This window comes from Pholcus phalangioides, unplaced genomic scaffold (assembly GCF_987345545.1).
Source record: "Pholcus phalangioides strain wild (caught in Gottingen) unplaced genomic scaffold, Ppha-v1.0 ptg000017l_1, whole genome shotgun sequence".
Classification (NCBI taxonomy): domain Eukaryota; kingdom Metazoa; phylum Arthropoda; class Arachnida; order Araneae; family Pholcidae; genus Pholcus; species Pholcus phalangioides.
The window spans coordinates 39,802,569-39,825,892 of NW_028301610.1; the positions used below are offsets into that span (position 1 = coordinate 39,802,569).

At 35.1% G+C, this 23,324-nt stretch overlaps 1 protein-coding gene across 2 annotated transcripts in view; it reads right to left on the bottom strand.

Moving 5' to 3' along the window:
* Positions 1-246: 246 nt before the first annotated feature.
* LOC149073058 (uncharacterized) overlaps positions 247-23,324 on the bottom strand; it is a 34,137-nt gene continuing 11,059 nt past the window's right edge. The window contains exons 3-7 of one of the 2 annotated variants that reach the window (XM_089246556.1): positions 17,675-17,788; positions 9,829-9,942; positions 6,930-7,052; positions 5,272-5,385; positions 247-1,997 (exon numbers count right to left, since the gene is read on the bottom strand). In XM_089246556.1, the coding sequence (XP_089102682.1) occupies positions 1,969-1,997; positions 5,272-5,385; positions 6,930-7,052; positions 9,829-9,942; positions 17,675-17,788 (494 nt within the window). In that variant the 3' untranslated portion in view covers positions 247-1,968. The remainder of the gene's footprint in view (positions 1,998-5,271; positions 5,386-6,929; positions 7,053-9,828; positions 9,943-17,674; positions 17,789-23,324) is intronic. The other variant, XM_089246554.1, reaches the window with a different exon arrangement.

A 23,324-nucleotide genomic window follows, 5' to 3' on the forward strand; every position in this document is an offset into this window, starting at 1 on the left:
AATCCTAACCAGTTCACCTGTTTAAACTGTCATCTCAGAGCAGAGTGTGTATGTGAATTTAACTTCTCTGTGCAAATTCTTGCAAAAAGCGCTTATAGCACAAAACATGCATAAGTTAGTTTTGTTGTATGAATAAAGCCTTTAGCAAAAGATTCCATTGCAGAAGCACTGAATTTCATACATTGCACTGACATCAAAACATATGGGAAACATATAAGGAAAGCAAAATATTCACAAAAGTGTGTATATATATAGCAGTCATTTATTTAAACCATACAATTATATGTAGCACAGACAACTGCAAAAAAAGATGCACAAGTTTTTTAAAAGCAGATTTTACATGCAAGGAATGTGCATTTTCTACACGTGTTTTTTAAAGGCATAGATGCATTTCTAGCAATAGAAAAACTAGTAGCTTTAAAATTAAGTTAAAAACTTTTCAAATATTTTTCCAAATTGTCTCATATAAAACTTCATAACAAATGACTTACAATTTGTTCTGAAGATTGAAAGTTTTATTCAACACCATTTACAAAAACTCTTATTAGCAAAAAGATTGGGAGATTTTTTATTTTTTAAGTTATTTGTTTATTTTCATCAAGGGAAAATAGTTCAGTGTTGAGTCCCTAGCCAGAAAGATAATAAATAAGTTAAAATTCATATGAAAAACACTGAGTAAGAAATATATTTTTAGAAAAAACACAGCTTTGATCATTTAATTTTTGTCAAACTGTGTAGGCATGGGTAACTATCAAATAATTCAGGAAAATGTGCTAAACACATTCATTTTGAAATTAAAATTTCCAATATTTCAGTAGAACAGCTTTCTATATATTTTTTATGGTCCTGTCATTTTATGTTAATTAAAATAGTGATTTAATTTTAATATGGATTAAACAATCAAAATTATGAACATCTAATAGCTTAGAAAGTTGGTTTTTTTTAGTTTTATAACTGCACAAAAATTTCATGGATATATAAACTTATAAAAAATCGTACAGTATACAAACGTTGAGCATTTTCAGTTTGGATAAGTGACTAGCTGAAATACATAGACACTAGGCAAAGCCCTACTACAGTGAAAATTCTCCTCAAAACATCTTTATTTGCTATATAAGAATCACTTCAATACACAGTCTTGAACATCAGTTAGCTGTCTTGAACATATGAGTACTATAGTCAAACATTTATACAAGTTATCACACTGATTTTAAAATGAAAACAAATTGTTTTCTTAAAACAATTCTGAAAATGATTCAAACATCAAATGCTAGTGAAAAATTCATTATGGATAAGAATATTGTCTTAAATGAAAATATTTGTTGAAATACCAAAGACAAGCCTTGAAAAGCCACTCAGCAAATTGAAACAAAGCAACAATGATATTTACGAAATATAAATTAGTTGGACATGAATAAAACAATTTTACATCTCAGTAACATCAAGTAATCACTCCAAGTTGTGTGAACAAACTAATTTTCCCTTATGAAATGACAGTCCACTCAATGGTTCAAGATCTGTGCCACAAATAAAGTTACCACACAGAAAACTTCACACAATTTGATATGGCATGCAGTAACTTTGGCTAAAAATGGCAGAGGCTGTTTAAACTCCAAAGATTTTTCTCTCACAGCTATCGCATTTAAGTTATGAGATTTATTGAAATACCCATGTTTGCATATGGTTTTACACAAAAAAAAAGAAGAAAAAAAAGAAAGTCAAACCAGCTGAACATACAATTTAATAATATTCAAAAAGTAAAAAAAAGTGAAACATTTTTCTTTAAATGCAATTGACATCCCATGACCTATAAATTGTCAAATTAAATTTCAAAATAAACTTTCACCCAAAATTATAATTTGTTGGGGTTTGAACAGCTGCTGCATTTCTGCCAAATAATGAAGCTGACAGCACCAGTTAAGAAAGATTGGAAGATGAATGAAGGCGATACATTTGGACCTTCATATATTAGGCTGTTGCCTTTTCTTGATCAATGACTATGGAAGGATAAAAAAAATTAATTTAGCAAAGAAATACTTCATTCGAATAATCACTGCTAGTTTTGTACATATATAAGGGTAGATACTATCGACTACCCAATAATTACACATGCAATCACTTGGAAAAAAAACTAATATGGAAAAGTTTTTTCTGATTGGACCAATATTTATGGAGTTATAACACTTTAAAAATTGATTGCATCATTTCCAAATCCTACCAAATTCACAGAACCTATACTAAACGTTTATAAATTGGCATTTTTTGAAGATGATAACAATGCTATTAACCCTGGGAGAGGTAAAGAAAGCTAAAGATGTAAAACTAGTCTTTCCCTTTCCTTCAAAAGATTTGACTTAACAGTGAAGGAGTTATCACATTTTCGTAAAAAAGTGTTGATTTTAGGGAAACAAATTTTCAAATAGATCTCATTTGGCTAACACTTTACTCTACATGGAGAGAGAAAGCGCCAATTGAAAAAGAAGACCAAACCTGGCCTCTAACTGAATTTAATATTTCAGTTCATTTTCAATTAGCTGCAACCTGCTGGTCGGGGGACAAATTTACTTTTGTTGGCTATTTGACGGGTAACTAACCGTTACAAAACTGACATGGCACAAAACTCAAAACGTTCTAACTCCCAAAACATTTGTCTGATCCTGAAATGGAAAACAGTTTTCTATATTAGTTTTTCACAAGGAATCACATGTGTAATTATTAGGTGGCGATAGTATCTGACCTGTATAAGTGTGCAACATTTATTATGTGTTGCAACACATTTTATATGTGTGTAACATAAGAAAATTTTATTTTTAATACAGTCACATACACATAACTTTTTTTTTTTAGAAAAAAGAAAGGTCATTTTTTGAAAAAATGTTGACATATAGATTTAACTGTATTCAAGAAATATAGCATCTATTTATCATTCCAAATGTACTTTAATATTCCTTTTCAAGAATTTCACAACAATGGATTAAGAAGTTTGGTTGTAAAATAGAAAGGTGGGAATAAATTATTTAAAATAATTATGAAAATAATTCTATATGGTAGGCTTTTAACACAAATTGCTTGATATTTCTCTTCTAACTAAAATTTGATACAAAATTAGATTAATTGCCAAATAGACAAACAGCTCCTGTTCAAATACTTTTTCAGACTAGAAAAATCTCTCAACAATTATATCAAGGAAAAAAACCTAATTTGAGTACTTCAAGCCAGAATGCACTTCATAACACTGGTACTGTGCAAGATACAGGGTGGGCAAAAAGTTTGTAGAAACTTTAAAAATGAATAAAACCAGAAAAATAACCAAAATAAAAAATGGTTTGCAGGGTAAGCATCGCTAGGTCACTGGAGTTTTTTTAAGACAGGAAAAAAAAACTAAAAAAAAAAGCCGATAAGTGGTGCTGGTACGAGCGACTTCAGTGGAACTATGCAAATGAGACGGTTATAAGAACTTACGCTCCTAATCCACAATCAGTTCACTGTTGTAAACCGTGTATGTGGACCTGCTGCACTCTGTTGTTGCTGGATTTGTGACTCGCCTGCAATGTTTTATCCTCTGTGGTGGTGGTCATGTGAAATACATACTGCTGTAATAAACGATTTGGAGGCATTCTGTTCGTTATTTGCGTATCTTTTCTTTGACTTGTGAATGTCAGCGCCACCTATCGGCTGTTTTTAGCTACTTTTTTTCTGTCTTAAAAAAATTCCCGTGACCTAGCGATGCTAACCCTCCCTGCAAACCGTTTTTATTTCTGTTACTTTTCCCGTTTTTATGAAGTTTCTACTGACTTTTTGCCCACCCTGTATATAGCTATATACTATTGTATGTAGGATGCATAGGAAAGGCTCTTTATCTGAAAACAGCTTGCTAACAGAGAAAGCTGAAGTTAATACTACATTGACTGTATCTTGTCAAGTGTAACTAATATGACAGTGCTCCTACTAGTGAAATTCAGAAGCTTTTTTTTATTTTAAAAGAAATGAGAAAGGAGATGGAGGATTGCAATCGCAAAGTTGTAGTTAAAGTTAAAATCAGTTGGCTGATATAAAATAACATAAGCAGAAGGGATACAACAGCGGCACCTATATGCTCTTATATGAGCAAAGCAAAAGTATGAAGTTTAATGCTGTTGCACATTACTTATTACTTTGAAACTGAGGTGTTGTATGCAAATGCTGGTTGTGAAACCCTACTGTGAGATGAAAACTAGCCGAGAGATGTGGTTGCTGTAAGGAAAAAGCTAGGTTCACTCATGAATAAAAAATATTATAAATGATGATTAAAATGAAACTTGTAACCTTTTGAGTTCCATGGGCCTCTTGCGCTAATGAGATGAAAGCCAGACCTCTTTTCAGAATAACATTCAGTGTATATTAATATAACAATAATGAGTTGATTGTTTTCTCATCCAAAATCACAAACCCATCCCTTCTGAAATCTTCCCAAGGGTCAGTGGACCTCTGACTAAGAACCCCTGTTATAGTGAAATATCCATCTAATGTTTTCTTTTTTCATTATTGATTTCACCAAGATGTATTGACATCTTGTATTGTTTATGCATTAAATTATGTTTTTGCTTGTCTGTGTATCACATTTTTTCATAATATTTTCTCTTAAAACCATAGTTCCCTCCATTAACCAAGTTATTCTACGATGAAAGAAGATGAAGATTTTTATGGGCATCTTTTTTTGGCCACCTTGTTGGACAATTTGCCTGTTGTGGCCTTTGTTTTGTATTTGTATTTGAAAGAAATTTTCCTTACAAACCCTGTGTGGTGTAAACTGATATAAATATGATCTAGGATTCATTATTTGACTGCCATAAATCATAATTATTATTTAAATATTTAAGAAAATCTTTTCAGAAGAAATTCATAAATGTAGATATAAAAACATTTAATTCTAAATCGAGCAATGTATCTTAAAGATTAAAATAATAATATATATATATTTTTTTTTAATTCAAATCTGATATTGTTTCATGGCAGTCATCTATACTGCACAAGTTTAAATGCAAATACAAAATCAGAAGCCACAGCAAGAAAATTGTCCAAGATGGCAGAAAAAAATAATGCTAAGGTAAAACAAACAATGAAAAAATTGAAAAATATATATATATAGAAAGAAACATGGGAAAAAAATGGTAAATATATTTACCTAAAATCTTTTAATAAAATTTTTTAACTTTGCACAAATTGGTTAGGTATTACTGAATAAAAACACACTCTGTTGTTTATTGTAAAAACATTAATAATTTTTCTCACCTTCTTTGGTTGGTAGAGGATTCTTTTCTTGGGTCTCTGTAGGCTTTAGCTTTCCTGTATCAAAAGACTGAATTCCCTGAAGTACTGTACCTATTGCCTTCTCCTGTTCAATCACTGAAAAGAAAATAGAAACATTAAAAATGTAAATAATGAATTACTATGTTTTTTTGCACAAATATGAAACATATTCCTAAAACAGCAGAAATAGTCTTGCATAAAATCAAGACCATAGAGTAATAACACCCAGAACCCCTCATTCTGGAGCGAGGTCCTTATACTGAGACATTTAGGGTGAGGGGCTCTCTAAGTAAATGGCTAAAATTGTCCATCAAAGATAGAGCCCTGGTCATGTTCAGTCTGAAAGGTGAAAGAGAAAGGCTCTCTGTAGTAAATTCACTGAGTAAAAAATTAAAAATAATAAGATTTATCCCGGGGAGGGGGGGGCCTGGCTTGAATGCTCTGTGAGCCTCACACATGAGAGGGCCAATAACATCAATTAACTGGTGGATGCACATCCTTGAATGCTCTTAGTGTCGTTACAAAAGACATACAAGAATTTTATAAAATATGGTTTAGTCTATACAATAACGTCATTTCGTTTGATCAAAAAACTTGCTGAAAAAAAAAAAATTAAATTTGAAGTGAATAAACAAAAAATATGAGCAGTCTGGTAAGGACTATGTTTTGAATTAAAGAAATTTTTCTTACATAAGACGTTTGTTTTATTCAGAGACTCTATACAGTACGACTCTACTGAATGATGAATATAAAGTCACACTAGGATTCTATTTTACTACTCCACTGGAAATCTAACTGTAAATATCATTTACAGATTTACAGTAGCATTTTTGCACAGGCTGGCCTCACATGGAAATTATTCAGAAGTTTGGTATACATGGATCAAACAATTATTGCATAACTTTAGGAGGAAAATCAATAGCATATGAAACTGAATGCTTAATTGCTTAATGCATAAGCATAACCTGGAAATGTAGCATTCTCTCATAAAAGTTTATAAAAATTTGTTATTGATATAAATCTGTTTTTACTGATTCTAATTTAAACTTGACAAAATAATCAAATTCTCAGTTGTTAATCAGAGCATAGAAGTGACACATGGAAATGAAAACCCTACAAAGAGGTTAATTTTCAAATAAAAGTGTGTGAATAATTTCAGAAAAGTTTCATAAAAAAAATAAAAAAATTCTTTCAAGTTTTCTGATGATTATTTCATGCATGACCTTTGATATATTATGTAAAAAAATAGTTAATTCCCGGTCTTTAAGAAACATGCGCAACAGCAGGAACACTAATCTACAAATCTTCACCAGACACACAATATATATATAATTTTCCTTTTTCTTTTATATTAAAATATCAGGATTAAACAAGTTAAAATAAAAAAAAAAAGGGGAAAAAAAGGCTGTCGTTAGAAGCATATCTTGTTTTTAGCCAGTTTTGGCTGATTGTATCAAATCTAATATACGTATATATGAGTTTGGGGGGGAGGGGGATATACTTAGTGTTATAAGCGGGTTTAGGAAATTAGAGAGGACAAAATGAAAAATTGATAATAAATGAGCAATAGTGAGTTAAGGGCTCTTAATCAGGAAGGGTTCTCTTCCAGCAACATTAGATCATGCACTGGATATCCCAACCTTCTTTTGTGGGAATGAAGTTTTTCTCCACTGTTTTCGTCTTTCTTAGCTTGCTCCTGTCAAAGCCAGTGACACAGGACAGTACTTCTTGCTTCTGATTGTAAATTTTCTCTTGCGTCAGCACTGACACATCATTATAAATAAAAGTGTAAATATACAAATAAAAACCAAAGTTCAGAAATACAAATTATAGTAAAAAAAAGATGGAAGACTTTTCACCGGCATCACTAAGGTAAGAAGATTCCGTGATAAAAACTTACATTCTCTGCTATCCAGAGATGACTAACCGGTTAATTAAATCACGTTGATTCTGCAAATATCTCTACTGATGAATATGTTTACATTGGAGGAACGGAGATGTCGAGGGATATGATAGATGTGTTTAAAATTTTCAACAAGATAGATAGGATGGACCACATGAGTTATTAATACACTGTCAATCAACTGATCGACAAGAAAACACCAGTATCATTTAGTAAGGGACAACTCCAGGTTATGGTGTCGCAAGAAGTTTTTCTCTCTAAAGGGTTGTGAATAAATGGAATAGCTTACCCCCTGGGGGTCGTGAATTCTAACATAATTGACACGTTTAAAAATAAGTAAGATAGACATAGTGGAGTAAATTGAGAAAAGCTATGCATACTTAGATAAGACGACCATATATGGTTGATTATATTATTAATTTTTTTTGGTGATATATGCTTTTATATTGGGCTGCTGTATTTTGGTTATATTTAACATCCATATTTTTTATGGGCATAAATTTTTCAGCCAACTCGTTGAGTAATTTGCCTGTTGTGACCTTCGTATTTAATATTACTGCAGCTGTAGAGGAAACGTTTGGAAGATGAAATTTCCCCTGACTCTAGCTCTTTAGAACAAATTTTCTTTCCTTGCAGTAAGTGTTTTAAATGATTTTAAGTGAAATTAACATAAAGTTATAAACATTTAGATGACTGATCCCATTTAAAATTAGGTGAATACGAATGTATCTGATCTAATCAATAATGTATAAATATTATAGTCAGGGCCGTAATTAGGCTGGGGCAACCAGGGCACTGCCCCTGGGTCCCGAGACGAATGGGGCCCCACAAATGTTTACATTTGTTTTGCCTAATAATAAGCTTTTCAATAGGGGTCCCTCAAGGAAAAGTCTGTCCCGGGACCACGAGAAGGCACACTACGGCCTTGGTTATAGTAATATGCTAACCAAGAAACGTCATGGGTGTTGCTGAAATATGATTACCGGAGAAACGCCATATATGTTCCGTTACTCAAGAGCGAAAAAAATTAAATTAAGATGTCCATTCATGTTGGAGGAGTGAGTTCATACATGGAGGGCTCAGAAGCCAATCAGTTTAAGTCAATTTTCTGAAAATGACTTTTGTATTGCAAGTGCCTCTTCATGATTAAAACTTTCAGTTGCCAAAGCATTCAATTCGCTATCTTTATATTGCAACAGCAGATAGCGCCACTTATTACTGCCCACGGAATTGAAAAGATCCTTTTAACTCATTTTTTTATGTTTATTGACCTACACCGATTGGCTCTGAGCCTTCCACATATCACTTCCGAGCAGTGACATCCGAAAATAAAACTTTGACGAGTAATTTTATTCCTTTCCAAGATTTTAAGGGGTATTTTTGTAAAAAAAAAATGTTTTTTTTTTTTATCCGTAAAAATAACTATTAAAAAAAATTACCTAAAATTTGAAGGAGTATTCTCACTGCTCAACAAACTTTGGGGGAGTAAAAGTGAATTTTGATGCGTGAATCGCGCGTCTAGATGCGTATTGGTGAACACTGCTTTCGAGTAACTAATCTTATCCAAAGAAAATTACCACCCACTTATTATATCTAAAATTGGTTTACGAAAGATATTGCGTTTTATTACAAATTACAATCCAACAAACCGTTTGACGCACTTTAAAACATAGAGAAATTTTGCTAAACTGAATCATGGATATCAGATAAAATTAGCAACACGCATTTGCGCATTCTATCCGTTATCCGCTCTATATACATTCAAAATAACAAATTGATAACATGCATAGGCAAATTCCGAACGATGAACACTTATTTTTCAGCCAAAGTTGACAGTACATTTCAAATATAGCGATTATATGTTAAACGTTTAAGACATAGCAGTGTTATGGTTTGAAAGAAAAAAAAAGCGTGATGTGTGTGTGCGCGTCATAATCCGTGAAAACAAACTGATTATTCAAAATTTATTGTGTCTGTGTGGTGAAAGGTTCCAATTAGTCCTCATATTTATATTTAACATTCATGCTGTTTAAACCTCTTTGTATGTATCTCGCCTGTAATAGTGTTTTCCTTCGCTCCATTAGTGAATAAACCGACGCAGCAGCAGCTTGTGATTTCAAACACAATTTATTTAAGAGGTGGTATAACATTAGCATTTTGTACAATTTAAAACAAGTTCGTGAAATTATCAAACAGATTTCGACGGGTTATTACATTTGCTTATCAGCTTTGTTAAGCATCAGCAAACTAATGTTAAATTTTATAAAGCGATTAGACTGTTCCAGGTCACAACGAATCCAGGGTCAACTTCATAATACGTTACCCACATGTCCGAAAAGTCCAAATTTCGAATAATTCTTTAAGAAACATAGGTACCCGGCTGACAATAGATTTAACGCAAGTTTGTGATGAAAAAGAAAGAGTGAAGAGACCCGAAAGAAAGAAGAAAGATTAATTTTGCTCTCAGCGATTTTGACCGTGGGAGCAGTATTCAGAAGTCAATCCTAAATGTCTCTTCTTGCTTATTTGTTCACAATGCACAAGCATGTGATTATCGCCAGCGCAAAAATCCTAAATTATTACTTTCAAGCCCAGCTTTCATTCCGCGGCTAAAATAGCTTTTTAATAACGTTAACCTTCTTTAGTGGGCAGGACGATCTTTTCTTTGGTGTTGGTCCTCTTCAACTTTGCTTTGTTAAACGAAGTGACGCTTGTCAACAATTCTTGATGTTTTTTCTCTTGCAATACATCTGTTTTTATCAGAGAACATCATACATAAAGAAGCTTGACAAGAATAAAAAATAAAGGACGACACACTTAAATAGTAATCAAGTTAATGCGATACATTTGCTTTCTGAGATGCCTTTCCTGCCATCTCTTCACTTTTCTTTTCTTTTTTTTTTAAAAAATCGTATAAATGATGTGCAGATGCAGAGAACGAAAACGAAAATATAAGCAATAACTTATCTATTTTCCCAAGCGTTTTTATTGGACAAGTTTCAAAACTCACTGAACTTTTTCTAGTAGAAGTTAACGACCGTATATAACCGAGATCAAACAGTCCATTTCTAGAAACTCGAGAAGCCCCCATCAATCGTGTGTTTTGTATAAAATATTTGCTATATATACAAAAGCAGTTCTTTTACCCCATGAATTCAAATGTTCGTACATCATTCGAGAAACGACGTGGCATAATTTTACTGTCTACGATACTTTAAGGCTTGTATATCATGTCTCTGTGGCGATTTATGAAAACGTTATATCAGCTCAGGTAAACGGCAGATTTTTGTCCGTCGACAGACGCGTTTTGTTTTGGTGTCGCGTGATAACAATGGGCAAAAGAATGCATACGAAAAAAAACACACAATAAATCTCTTGTTTTTTCTCTCTCAAAGCTAAAAAAAACTACCAAATCCGGATTAGCAAGTGAAAACACCTGTCATAGTAGATAGGATCATTCGTACGCATCGAGCTTATAAATCACTGTAAGCACAAATAAGCGGCGAGTGTTTATGGCATCTCTCATAACACCGAAGTAATACAGATTCTCGACTTTTGGGGTCAGCGAGAACTTCCACATTACACTTTACATATGCAGATTCAACTATTCATGAGGATCGTAATTATAAGGTTACATTCATTTTAAGAAAAATCCACAATAGTGTGTAAAATAAAACTAACAATATCGTTATCGATAGATTTGTAGGCTAGGAAAAATTGTATTTCCCAAATTTTGCATACATGCGAATAACAATAAATTGTAGCAAAAAAATGAATAATCATATTATATTCTGGTTCTAAACACACCAAAATTTTTTTGTCTTAAAAAACGTTGAGGCTGAAATGGAATTATTCTAATACTTGGTTGATCTTCCTTTGTGTGATATGACCGAAAATATTCCATTTAGCGGTGATTCAACTAGGTCTAAAAGATATTTTTCACACGAGATTTTCACCAATGCAGTTCCAGTTGCTAGTTGCATGCACGGTTAAAATTTGACGGCCATCTTCGTAACAGGTCTAGCCTAGTAAATATGCCCCACAAGAGAGTTTTCAATTGGGAAACGAGGATGGCCATGAAAGAACGTCATTTTTTTACCGTTGAAATCAATTCCGAGCATTGCTCGAACGCGAAGCATTATCTTATTAGAACTTGTGATGTTTATCTTTGAAAATTCCACTGTTGATACTAAGTTGGTCAACTAACTGTACTTTTCGGTCTTAGAAAAAGAGCGGAAAATCCTACTCAGACCGCTACTGAGCCTTCACCCATTTGAGAACTCATTCGAACTCATCGACTAAACTTCAAATAATGCCAGTAGCTTTAAAAACAGATTTGGGCCATCAAAAATAAGGTTTTTCATTAGGAAAAAACCATCGAGTAACCATCGTGATGTACATGACATGGCCTTCTTAGTGAAAGTAAAACAATTCATTCTCTGATATTGTAATAGAATTGGTCCAAATCCACAGTTCCGTATAATTTTCTAAACTTCACAGTTGCTAAGCTATACAAAACTCTAAATGTGTTGGACATTCCAAGTTCAAAATCATTTTGACCTCTAAAAATAACGACACATCTCGTTACAAGAGCTCTGGTTTATCGTTTTGACCTACCCAACAATGTTTCCATGCTTTCCTCATTTAAACAAATCATTTTTAATAATTATAATTAATTTTAGAGCATTTAAAACGGTACCTACCTTATGACCTTCGAATTTATTTAGCTACTTCTCCGAGACAAACCATTGTATTTAATATTCAAATTCACACCATATTAAGCTCTCAACTGCTTGGCTTCTCCATGAGTGTCACAAATTTCAAACTCAGATAAAAAGACATCTCAGGGCCGTAGCGTACCTTCTCGGAGCCCCGGGGCAGACATTTTCTTGGGGGGCCCCCATTTGGTTCGGGGCCAAAGGGCAGTGCCCCGGTTGCTCCAGCCTAGTTACGGCCCTGACACACCTATACATGTTAATGATGCCACAGGAAGAAGAAAGTAATTTGCATACCACTTGGTAAAATAATGCAAAAATCATATAACTAGGAAGGCTTAGTAATTTTGTCCGAAGTTAATTCATTCATTTTTTTTACCGTAATTTCATTAAAAACGAATGTTTATCCGTAAAACCTTCTTAATGGACTTCTTACAGTAAAAACCTTCTTAAAAGACACCCTTCAGATGCGGTCACTATTAAGGCCAAATAATAATTTCCCCTTGTATAATAAAAGTATGCATTTCAAACCCCTCATTAACAGCCTACCCTCTTTTACGAACGAATATTATTTGTCGTGTCGGTGTTCGCAAAAAAGGGGTTTTATGTAATACATTGCTTCTAAACGTATAAATTCAAAAATACTTGCGAAATTTTTATTTATGCAGGGTGGTAAAAATATCGATAATTACACCAATAATATATTTATAATATATATAATATATAATATATTATTGTAATATATATTATATACCAATAATTACACACGTGATTGCTTGTGAAAAACTAAAACGGAAAAGTGTTTCCCGATTTTTAATTTGACCCATAATTAATGAGTTATAACACTTTAAAAATTGATGACGTCACTTCCAAATCCTGCCCAATTCACTGAACGTACACCAAACATACGACTTGGCGTTTTTGAAACTGGATAACAATGGTAAACCCAAAAGATAAATCGACAAAAAGCAAACCGGTTTTTTCCCCTCTCGTGTATGTGCGCGTGCATTTTCAAATTTTTTACGCGATCGTGAAACTCAAAACTAAAATGTTTTTGCTTTGATCGAAGTTGCACAACGTGTGTGTCCATTTGATGTGTTTCGTGTATATGAATAAAGTATCTCTAACAATTTTGAGATGAGATTTTTTTTCCAGTTCCAACTTCGATGTTTCAGAAGATTTACATGTTGCATCCACAAACACATAGGCTGTGACGTCTTAATGCATGGACCCAGCCGGGCACAGCCCGGGGGCCCAAGAGACGGAGGGGGGAGGCTCACAAAAAATAAGATATAGTTCAAACTGTTGAGGAGCATGCATGTAAATTTCCCTGGTAGGGCCTCGAAAAAATAATTTGGTCTGAGGGCCCATGGTGCTCTTAAGACGGCCCTGCATTCATGCCCCCCCCCTCCACACACGGGTGAGGCTGAGAGAGCTCTAGCCCGGGACAATCATAATTTTTTTTCATGCTATATCGCGCAGTAAACACAATGCACTGTATGGACCTTCCCCCAAAAGATTTGACACGATAGTGAAGAAAAACAAATTGTCATATTTTGCAAACAAAGTGTTGATTTTGGGAAAACAATTTTTCAAATAAATCTCATTTGTGTAACACTTTACACAAATCTGGTGATAAATCTGTCAATATAGTGAGGCGAATTTAATACGTAGAATACAAGGTTATAGCATTACTCTTCATGAAGAAAAAAAAGCGCCAATCGTGAAAGAAGATGATCAAACTTGGTTTCTAACGGGATCGAACATTTCAGTTCATTTTCAAAGACCCTGCAACCCTCTGCTGGGGAAGAAATTTACTTTTATTGGATGTTTGGCGGGTAAATGACCGTTAGAAAAATGACACATCACAAAATTTCAAAACGTTTTATAGCTCTCTTAATATTCGTCTGATTTAAAAACGGAAAAACTTTTCGATATTAATTTTTCACGAGGAATCACGTGTGTAATTATTGGGTGGTCGATAGTTACCACCCCGTATATTTTTATATAAATTAATAAAAAACTGGACCTTAATAAAAACTGTATGCGCATAAATGCGCTGTATACTCATCGCACTGTTAAACGTATGTGAATTCTCCCGATTCTCTAGAGCATTTACCAAGTACTTTTTACACGTATTTTTCTTATTGAGAACAAAAACTGAAATTTTATTGCAAAATAATTTTAAAAACATTCGCACCAAACCAACTTGAAATACAAAAAATAATAAATTTAAATAGTACATGTAAAAACAATCATAAAAATTCAAATAGAAAAATCATGCAATTTGTTTTTTCAAATCACAAGCTTCTTTCATTGACGTAATAGTACTGTATAAAACTCAACACGACACATGCTGTTATTCTTTTTCTGTTAGAAAAATACAATATGGACATGACTCTTCAGACCAATATATTTGTTTGTTATACAACTTTTCCATTGTCGCGCATTCCGGCCAAAAATGTTGAGAAGGACTTGATATTCGTCAGATTTCTGAAATTCCTTAATTGAAACCTTGACGCAACAGACATACAGGGAGAATGGACCAAGGTCAAAGTGACATTAAGTGGAGGGAAAAAAAGCAACTGATATACGAGAAAAGACTCAATTAGTTTCTTATGCACCATTAGAAAAAGGACGAAAAGAAAATCTGCGGGGAAAGAATGCGTAAATGAAAAACAAACCAAAAACAGATGACAAGCACGGAAGTTCGTATTTCAGAGAAAACGCCCACGTTCTTAAATTCTAAAGTAGTCTGCTGTTGAAAAATGATAAACCTCATACCAAAGGTCTCACAACCAGTGGATTATTGTAGCAATGAACAAATGTGCATTAAATACCACCAAAAGTCAAAGACACCTTTCAGTAGATTTGAATTTGGAAAATCGCCAATAAGATAAGCAATGAGTGGACAGCATACATTGCTTGATGTAAACGTAAGACTAATGTGATAGCGGTTGGATAAATGCTTAATTCTTGGGGGAAAAAAACCTATACATGTCAAACAGATATGGGAATATTTCATTCACACGGAAATTTAGTGCTTTCTTGAAATCACTCTGACCCAGAGTTCCTGCAGCCGATCGCCATTCTACCAAATCGTGATGAAATGTTTAATTTGACGAGTAAATAAAAGATTGAGTTCGCGCTAAATAATGGGTGTATATTTACCAATGTCGCCAAAAAACGGGTCATTTTGTCCAACATTTTCTTTGATATGGCAACAAATTCCTTTGTCTGGTTAGCCATATTGCTAAAATTTATAAAAAGCCAGCCAGAACTCTGCTTTAACCAATGAATCCTGTTACAAATATTTTCAAAATGGACATACAGTATAGGGCAGTGGTTCTCAACCTTTGGAAGCCAGCGGCCAAGTTTATTTCTTTTTTGTGAGTGGAAGGTATGGTCATACACACGACTAATGAGCATCAAATGAAGCAAAATGAAACAGTGAATCACTCACGGCCCGGTTTGACTGATGCAAGGGCCCGGCCGTTGAGAAACACTGGTATAGGCTATCATATTTTGCAATGGATATGCATGTATCGTTATATATTCTCTTACCTGGCTTTTATTTTGCATTACCCGGCGCCATTATGGTTAGGTAATAAAACAACATGCAATTAGACTATACATACAAATACGTAGTGTTTGAATGCGTGGCTTGAGATATTAAAGTTAATTTCCGACGACGATTTGTATTTCTGAAAACATTCGCACTTAGCCAGCACCTCCTAGTGATAGAAGGGCTCCGCAGGGTTGCCATAAATGTCATTCAGACTACCTAGCAAGTTTGCCACATTTTGAAACACGGCATCCTATTTCGTTTCTTCCTATTTTGGCGTAGAATCTTCCTGATTGACTCACAAATACTGCATGGTGATAGGATGTGTGGCATAGAAATCGCCAATTCTGAGCCCGATCATTTCTTTTCCGCACAACGATGTTACTGGCACGAGCAGGGAACTTTTTTTCCTGAACATTCTAAGGGCAAATGGACTACTTACTGACGTCACAAGCAGCGTGCGGAGGCCTTCTATCTCTAGGAGGTGCTGACTTAGCACACATCAGCATACAGTGCTGATAAGTGTAAATGAATTTCTGCTCATCTGAATTAGAACCCTGTGCACCAGTTGGTCGGCAACCCATCGATTGAGTCCCAATTAAACAATTTTTCTTTGAAAATCCTTACCATAAAGATTAATGAAAGTATAAATTATGAGAATACTGCCTTTGACAGAGAAAATGCTACACCATGAAGAAGCGAACGTTTGTAGTGGTGTCGCAACAGAATTGCATGGACAAATCTCGCTTCTGCTTCACAAATGACGATCGAGGTGTGGAGGCGACATGGCCACAGGGCGGAAGCCTCTTCCATTTTGCGATTCGTCAACGTGAGATAACGGTTTGGATTTTGCCATTACTGCTAACGGCTGTTAATCTCTAGTGCGCATAACAGGTACATTAATGGCACCCTACTATGTTGCTGGAGTGCTGCACAACCCTATCTTCTCCCGTATCTTCAGAGCATCCCAAACTTCATTTTTCAACAAGATAACTCCTGGCACAAACTGCTTGGCTCACCCTGAAAGCATTGCATGGTGCACAAGTACTTCCTTAGCCATTTCAATCTCAAGTCTCGTCAATGGTGCATTTGTAGGACATGATTGGACATTGGTTGAATATCTTTCCTCCTCCACACGAAACAAAAATGAACTGTGGGTTCACATCAACAACGAGTGGTGCAAGATATCACAGGGGGGTTTCACCAACTCTGGCTACATTGCAATTTATTGCCATTAATGAGATAGGTTGGAAATGAAGGCACTGTCTATTGGTGGTCTCTCGCCTCAAGTTCGTTAGGGAAAATATCTTATCTATATCCTCCCTCGGGTTCGAACTCAGGACCGTGACAGCAACCTTTCACGGGGGTAGATGAGCATCTTACCACCACACGGGCGCGATGTCACAGGATATGATTCGGACCCTCATTGTTTCGATGTAACGATGTGCTCACGAGTATTGCGTGAAAGGGGCCGCAACATCTTATTAATGGCCTGTATATCCTATAAGTGTGTCTAATTCACTAATATAAGTGTCTAATTCAGGGGTCCTCAACGTTTTTCCAGTCGTAAGCATTGCTTGTACCCATCATCAAAAGGAGAGCACCCTTACGTCAAGTTTAACATACGAATGCATGAGAAATGTGTGTGATGATGATTTCAATCAACTGAATGCAGTTACTACAAGGTGTTTAATTGGAACGTTGATCAAGAGCTCGCGAGCACGAAATCATACATGAGCACTCTGGGTACTTCAGGGAGCACCGCGATGCTCGAAAGCAACGGGTTGAAGATGCCTGGTCTAATTGTTGCATCTGAAAATATTAAATCATTAATTAAGCATTGGATCATCTGCCTGTGAGTAAAGTTCGGCCTGTTTCCAATCATTCTTTTGTTGTGTGGCATTTCTCTGTCAGTCAGTGTAGTAGAGTTTACTTTAGGGTTGGTTAAATAATCTCAATAAACAACAAAATGCAAAAGTAGGTTGCGAATTTATAGAAGGATTCGCACTCTTTGGTAAGCGTAAAATTCATCAAACAGCTCGCTAGTTAAATTCGGTTGCCCCGACCCCTGCTGTACGGAAAAATTTAACAATTTATTATTACCCATTCCTTCCACGTGATGTCAGATTTACTTCTCTGCAGTTAATAGATGGCAAACATGTTAGGTTGAAACGTCATGCACATGCGCATTACGCTTTGTACCTTCTTTGGTGGGCAAAACCACTTTTTCTAATGTATCTGCCCTCTTCAGCTTTCCTTTATTGAAATTCGAAACTCCATCTATTAATTGTTGGTGTTGTTTTTCTTGCTTTATATCTAAATAAACACATTTTCATTGGATATTCTTCTTCATACATCATAAATACATACTTTATTAACACTTTGCACTCGGAAACTCGTTCAAAGTGCCAGCTGGCGTGTATTCTAGTGCACAAGAAGTAAAACGGTAAATGTCTTCAGTGCGACATTTTCGTAATTTTCCGAGTAGTTCGTTTCAAATCACTAGCAGAAAATACAACGTCATTAATACGGTGACGTCCGAGTGCAAAGAGTTGAAATTCATTCATCATTCCAATGAAAATTACATAAAAACATATCTTCAGTACCAATTCTCTATTCTCTTCCAGAAGAGCATTCTGAACTATTCTGGGCATTATACTTACTTGACTCCACGTATAGGCTGAAGGTTTTGTTTGTTAATCGCACACGGATATGTTCATCCACAACTATTAGAAATATATTAATTCATCTAATGACATGAAGGGGGCTTTTAAGTAGTCATTATGAATCAATAGAATCAGACACTTCACATGAATAACCTTAAAAATAAATTCGTACTGACAAAAGATGATTGTCCGTTGTACACCGTGGTGTCTAAAGGTAATAACATAAAGCTTGTCATAATTGGCGATATTTAATGTTATTTTCGCCCTCGATTTTATACATCACCATATCTACGAATTTTGAAAAAATTAATTATTCGAATTTACCCTAATGTTGCACAATAAAACATCGGAAGTTGACATAAACGAAGGAATACGCGTAATATTCATTTCTGTGTTGCCTCAAAATGCATTAGAATTACAATTTTCTTGTTATTTAGGGGAATAACTTATCTTTACAAAAGAGAAATACAATTCGCCATAGCCCGGTGTACGGCTACAGTAAGCATCACGTTACCAAATGGCTCTATAGCTAAAGGTGGGCGTTGGCTAATGAATGAATAAATGACAAATTATTTTGCCGAGCATTGTTTAATGATCCAGAAAATGGCATCCGACCGTAACTATCGAAATATTAGTATTTCACAGCTCAAGTGCTTCTCTCCTCTCTCTCTCTCTCTCTCTCTCTCTCTCTCTTTCGAAATAAAACTCATAGCTGATTCATTTTAGTCTCTGATGGACCAATAAGATCGAACCTATAGTTGAGAGCACATTCCAAACAAAGACAACCATGATCTAAGCTAGAATTCAATCATACCTACACAGTGTAAGGTTGGTGCGCTAAACTCACGAGTACATGATTTGACAGGGCCCCATGTTTTAAGGGGGGCCCACAAATTTCTAATAGTATATATTTATTCAAATTTTTATAAATTTTATTTGGTAAAATTTTTTTTTGGAAAATCAAAGAATTTTCCCTAAATCACATCATACTATTTCCAAAGTGTCCATTATTAGCAAACCCTATTAAACATCAATTTTACTATTATACCTATTAGTAATAGACTTTACACAGCATGTACAGAGTGTCCCACAATCCGGTTTCCAAAATGGGATAGCATAAAAACGGTGACAGATATTAGTCATGACTTATCAATATCTGTCACCGTTTTTTTGCTACCCCATTTTGAAAACCATCAGTCGGTTGTGGGACACTTTGTATAATGAACCTATTGCAACATTAACTCGGTGACAAAAATATGTTTCAATGTGTCGCAGTTTTTTTGGTCGATTGGTCGATTCCTCAATTCATATCTTCTGCCCAAAAAAGATTTATGAAACGATGACAAGAAAGTTTGCATGTTTGATCAACATGAAATCTCCAAATCCTCATGAAGATTACAATTTTTATCTTTGGTTCAGGTTGGTGACGCAATGCCCCAAATGTTAAATAACGCTAGAGATTCAAAAGAGACGTTTCTAAATGTTGAGACAGCATTGAGCCATCATAGACAATATCACGAATATCTCACTGTTCTAGAGAAAGATCATTCTTCTTATTAAAAATGATAAAATCATCAGTTCGCTGAAGTCTTTCACAAGAAAAACTGTCATCTCTTTCGCTTTATTTTCTGTTTAAGCTGAGATTACCCAAAACTGAGATTTTGATGAGATTATCAATGATTTTGCTCATATGAGAGAGCGAAAAAAAAGCATTTATTGTAAGACAGTTCATATTATACTGGAGAATTTTACATTATATTTCTCATTTAAAATAGTGTATATATATCCTTTTTTTATGTGTTTATACAAACACGATGTACTGTATTTGCTGACGTACCAAACCTCTTCGACCACAGTCGAGGGGACCCCAATACCTCTTTCGCCCAGGGCCCCATCAAGTCAAAGTCGGGCCCTGCGATTTCAGTATCATATTGATTGATGTTAAAACTAAACGAGCCATATAGATTACAGGAAAATTATGGAGGATCAGTAACGCAAAGTACAAGATACTTCGCATACTCTTATGCCTCGGTCGGTTACATCTACAAATACACATGTATCAAAAATAATTGATCGAAACAGTCCTATTTGTATCCCGTTTATTGGATATAACAGGTGTGCATTTCATGCCGTCCTTAGCTCTATCCACTCATCGAAACATCGGCGATATTATCACGAATTTTTACCACCTTTACGTTTCTATATATACTGGAATTCTAGTTCTAGATCAGTTTCCCAACCTTTTTTGTCCCCCATTGCCACTTTCTTCAGAAATTTTTTTCTCCCATCGCCCCCAACGTAATCTAACCCATAGGATTCTATGTTATACCCTGAAACCCCTATTTTATTCCTTATACCCCCTGGAACATTTCATCACCTCCAGGGGCCGGTAACGCCAACGTTGGAAATCACTGTTTTAAATCAAAGGTGGTACCACAGTGTCAATCACTGTTAAATCGGCGTTTTCGTGTCCAGTTTCTCTCTCATACAAATCTAACGCCAGTTTTATAGGCCAAAACTCTCAAGCATTGCTTATTTATATTAACATTAGCTGATGTGATTTCACTTATGGTTATGACTTTCTTTCTGACGCAACCAGAAGCTAGGAGGCAGGTTATCACGGCAGAAAATGCGGCCATAACGCCTCACAATTCACGATACCGAAAATAATCCTCGAGGTAACTTCCTGGTCAGGCAAAGAGAGAGAGAGCTAGGCCCAAAAGTCGTCTAGATGTTAGAGAGTTGACGCCGTATTTCTCTTACTTATTTCACTCAAACAAAAATAGCTTCCACCCCCGGGATAGATGGAGAATGATGAGAAATTTTGCCAACTCAGCTATTCTCAGAACTCCTCCGCATCGTAGGAATAACCCGAAGCTGCAGAAAGATAACCTTTCGTTTTCTTCAACATCTACAAGCTTCTAGAAGACAAGTGTTTGCGATAAACACATTTTAAAAGCTTAGATATGTGTCAATTAAATTGAGAACAATGGCACATCTATCTTTTTAGCATCGAACTGGTTTAACATTCGATTCATTCATTCAAAACTTATTTTGAATGCATGACTTATTTAGAGCGATAGGCCAGCGCATTTCAAAATTAAGGACAGATGTTTCAGTGTAATTAAATATGATCCAGTTGATTAGTTTAATTTCTTTTTCAAGACCCTGTGAATAAGAGTATCGTTTCCTACAGCCCATCCTCTTGTTTTTGTAATGCCGATAATCCGATTGAGTAAATGATCCTCGAGATTTGTCATTAACACGCGTTTTTTTCCCCCGTTTTGAATTCATTCTGTACTAAAAACTTGTGATATACTCAGCCAACACCCCCTAAAGAAGAACCCATTTCTTCTTTAGGGGGTGTTGACTCAGCCCACAATGCTAATCACGGTGCATTTTCGTAGACCACAGAGTCGGTGCATTTGGTATTCATTGATTTCTTTTACCGTCTTGCCTTCAAATAACCTGAGTCATTACATATGATATTGCATCAAGTAACTTTTAAAGGAATGAAATACGTTATTCTCTTATTGAATCAATGAAAACTGCTACGCTGGAACTAGACCTAAAAATCATAGGATGAAAGCGAGTTGTCTTTAATAGCTTATTAAGTAAGTACGGAAGTATAAAGAGCAGCAACTAAGGGAGGACAGAGGAGAGGAGGTCTGGTGCCCTGGGCGCTGGAGCAGGAAGGGCCCTGAGTTTACTCTTTTTTCCCGTTAAAAATTACAGGGAGGGGGCGCCAAAATGAATACCGGCCCCGATCGTCAGAGTGAGTTTTCGTTTCTAGGTGCGACCCTGGAAGTATCACAATATGCTCATAATCTTGAGGGTTTTGCACTTACGCAAACGAATTTATCAACGTTTGTTTGGAATTCAAATTAGGTTTCGTACACATAATTTCTTTCGAAAATAACTCTCTTAATACTCTCAATGAAAGCTCTATTGACAATATCCTAGGCTGGAACATCCCTCGGAAAATAACCTCCATCAACTTTATGGGCATAGAAATGTTAACCATTGGCATTAGTGTTGAATGTTGCTGGTAATAAGAAATTTTTGGCAAACTTGTCTCTGTAAAAGCGATAATTTGTTCTCCAGGGAAATCAAAATCAAAAAGCATACCGAAAGAAAGAATCGCATGTCGTTGTTACATTAATTCAAGCTTGTGTGTACATTATAACCAAAGACGAGTCACTTTACAAGATATTTTTGCATATATTCGACTAACCGTGATGAAAACTCCTGGGGTTAAAATTATATTAAATAGAATCACGCACGGAATCGTTGTTATATAGCACTATACTTTAGGCACGTCATCAGGATATAGCCCGTACATCAAAAGAGCGGCCCTTTTGTTTCAAATTCATGCTTCGGTTAACAAAAAACTGTCTATCCTCTCTAGAGAATCGTGATTTGGTCCGTTGACAGCACTGAAGTGTAAGAATGCTTGGCATGGACTGCTGTACACAAAAGAAAAGCGAATACAGAAAAAAAAGCAAGCTATATGCATCTATATATCTATCTTAGTTGTTATGTAAACTGGTTCTTTGAGAGGTTTAGAGAAAATGATCTTTTATTCAGTCACGTTCACTGACGAGCGTCCATATCACTATAGACGACTACAATCGATTTGAGTACCATTATACTCCTCGAAAAGTGCGTTAGACGTCACGGTCGTTTGATATATCCACGACCACATCTGCTATGGAGCCACAGAAAACCAGATGAATCTTGTATTTAATGGAATCAGAAGAATTCGAACAGGTTACGACAAATAAATACTGCAAAATGAAGCGTTTTGGATTTCCGAAAGATGCAGTAATATTGAACATTTTTTCTTGCATAATTTTTTTACAGTAAATGCATTGACAAAAATTTCCTGCTCAATTTTAGACAACAAACATTGCAGTGCCATCCAAAACGTACATAAAGATCAACCTTCAAACTGGTGAATATTGATATGCATCAGTCATGATCAAAATATATTACATTTTTTCACACCTCCAACAAGATTCTGGTCCAAAGCTATATTTATTTATTTTAAAGCAATGAAAATGGATGAGCAATGAATGCAACCATTAGAAAATCTGACTTTTAATAAGAAGTTTATAGAACGCAGCTAAATATAGAGCAAGGAAACAATCATTAAGTCATCATCACCATGAACTTATTTCGCTTCG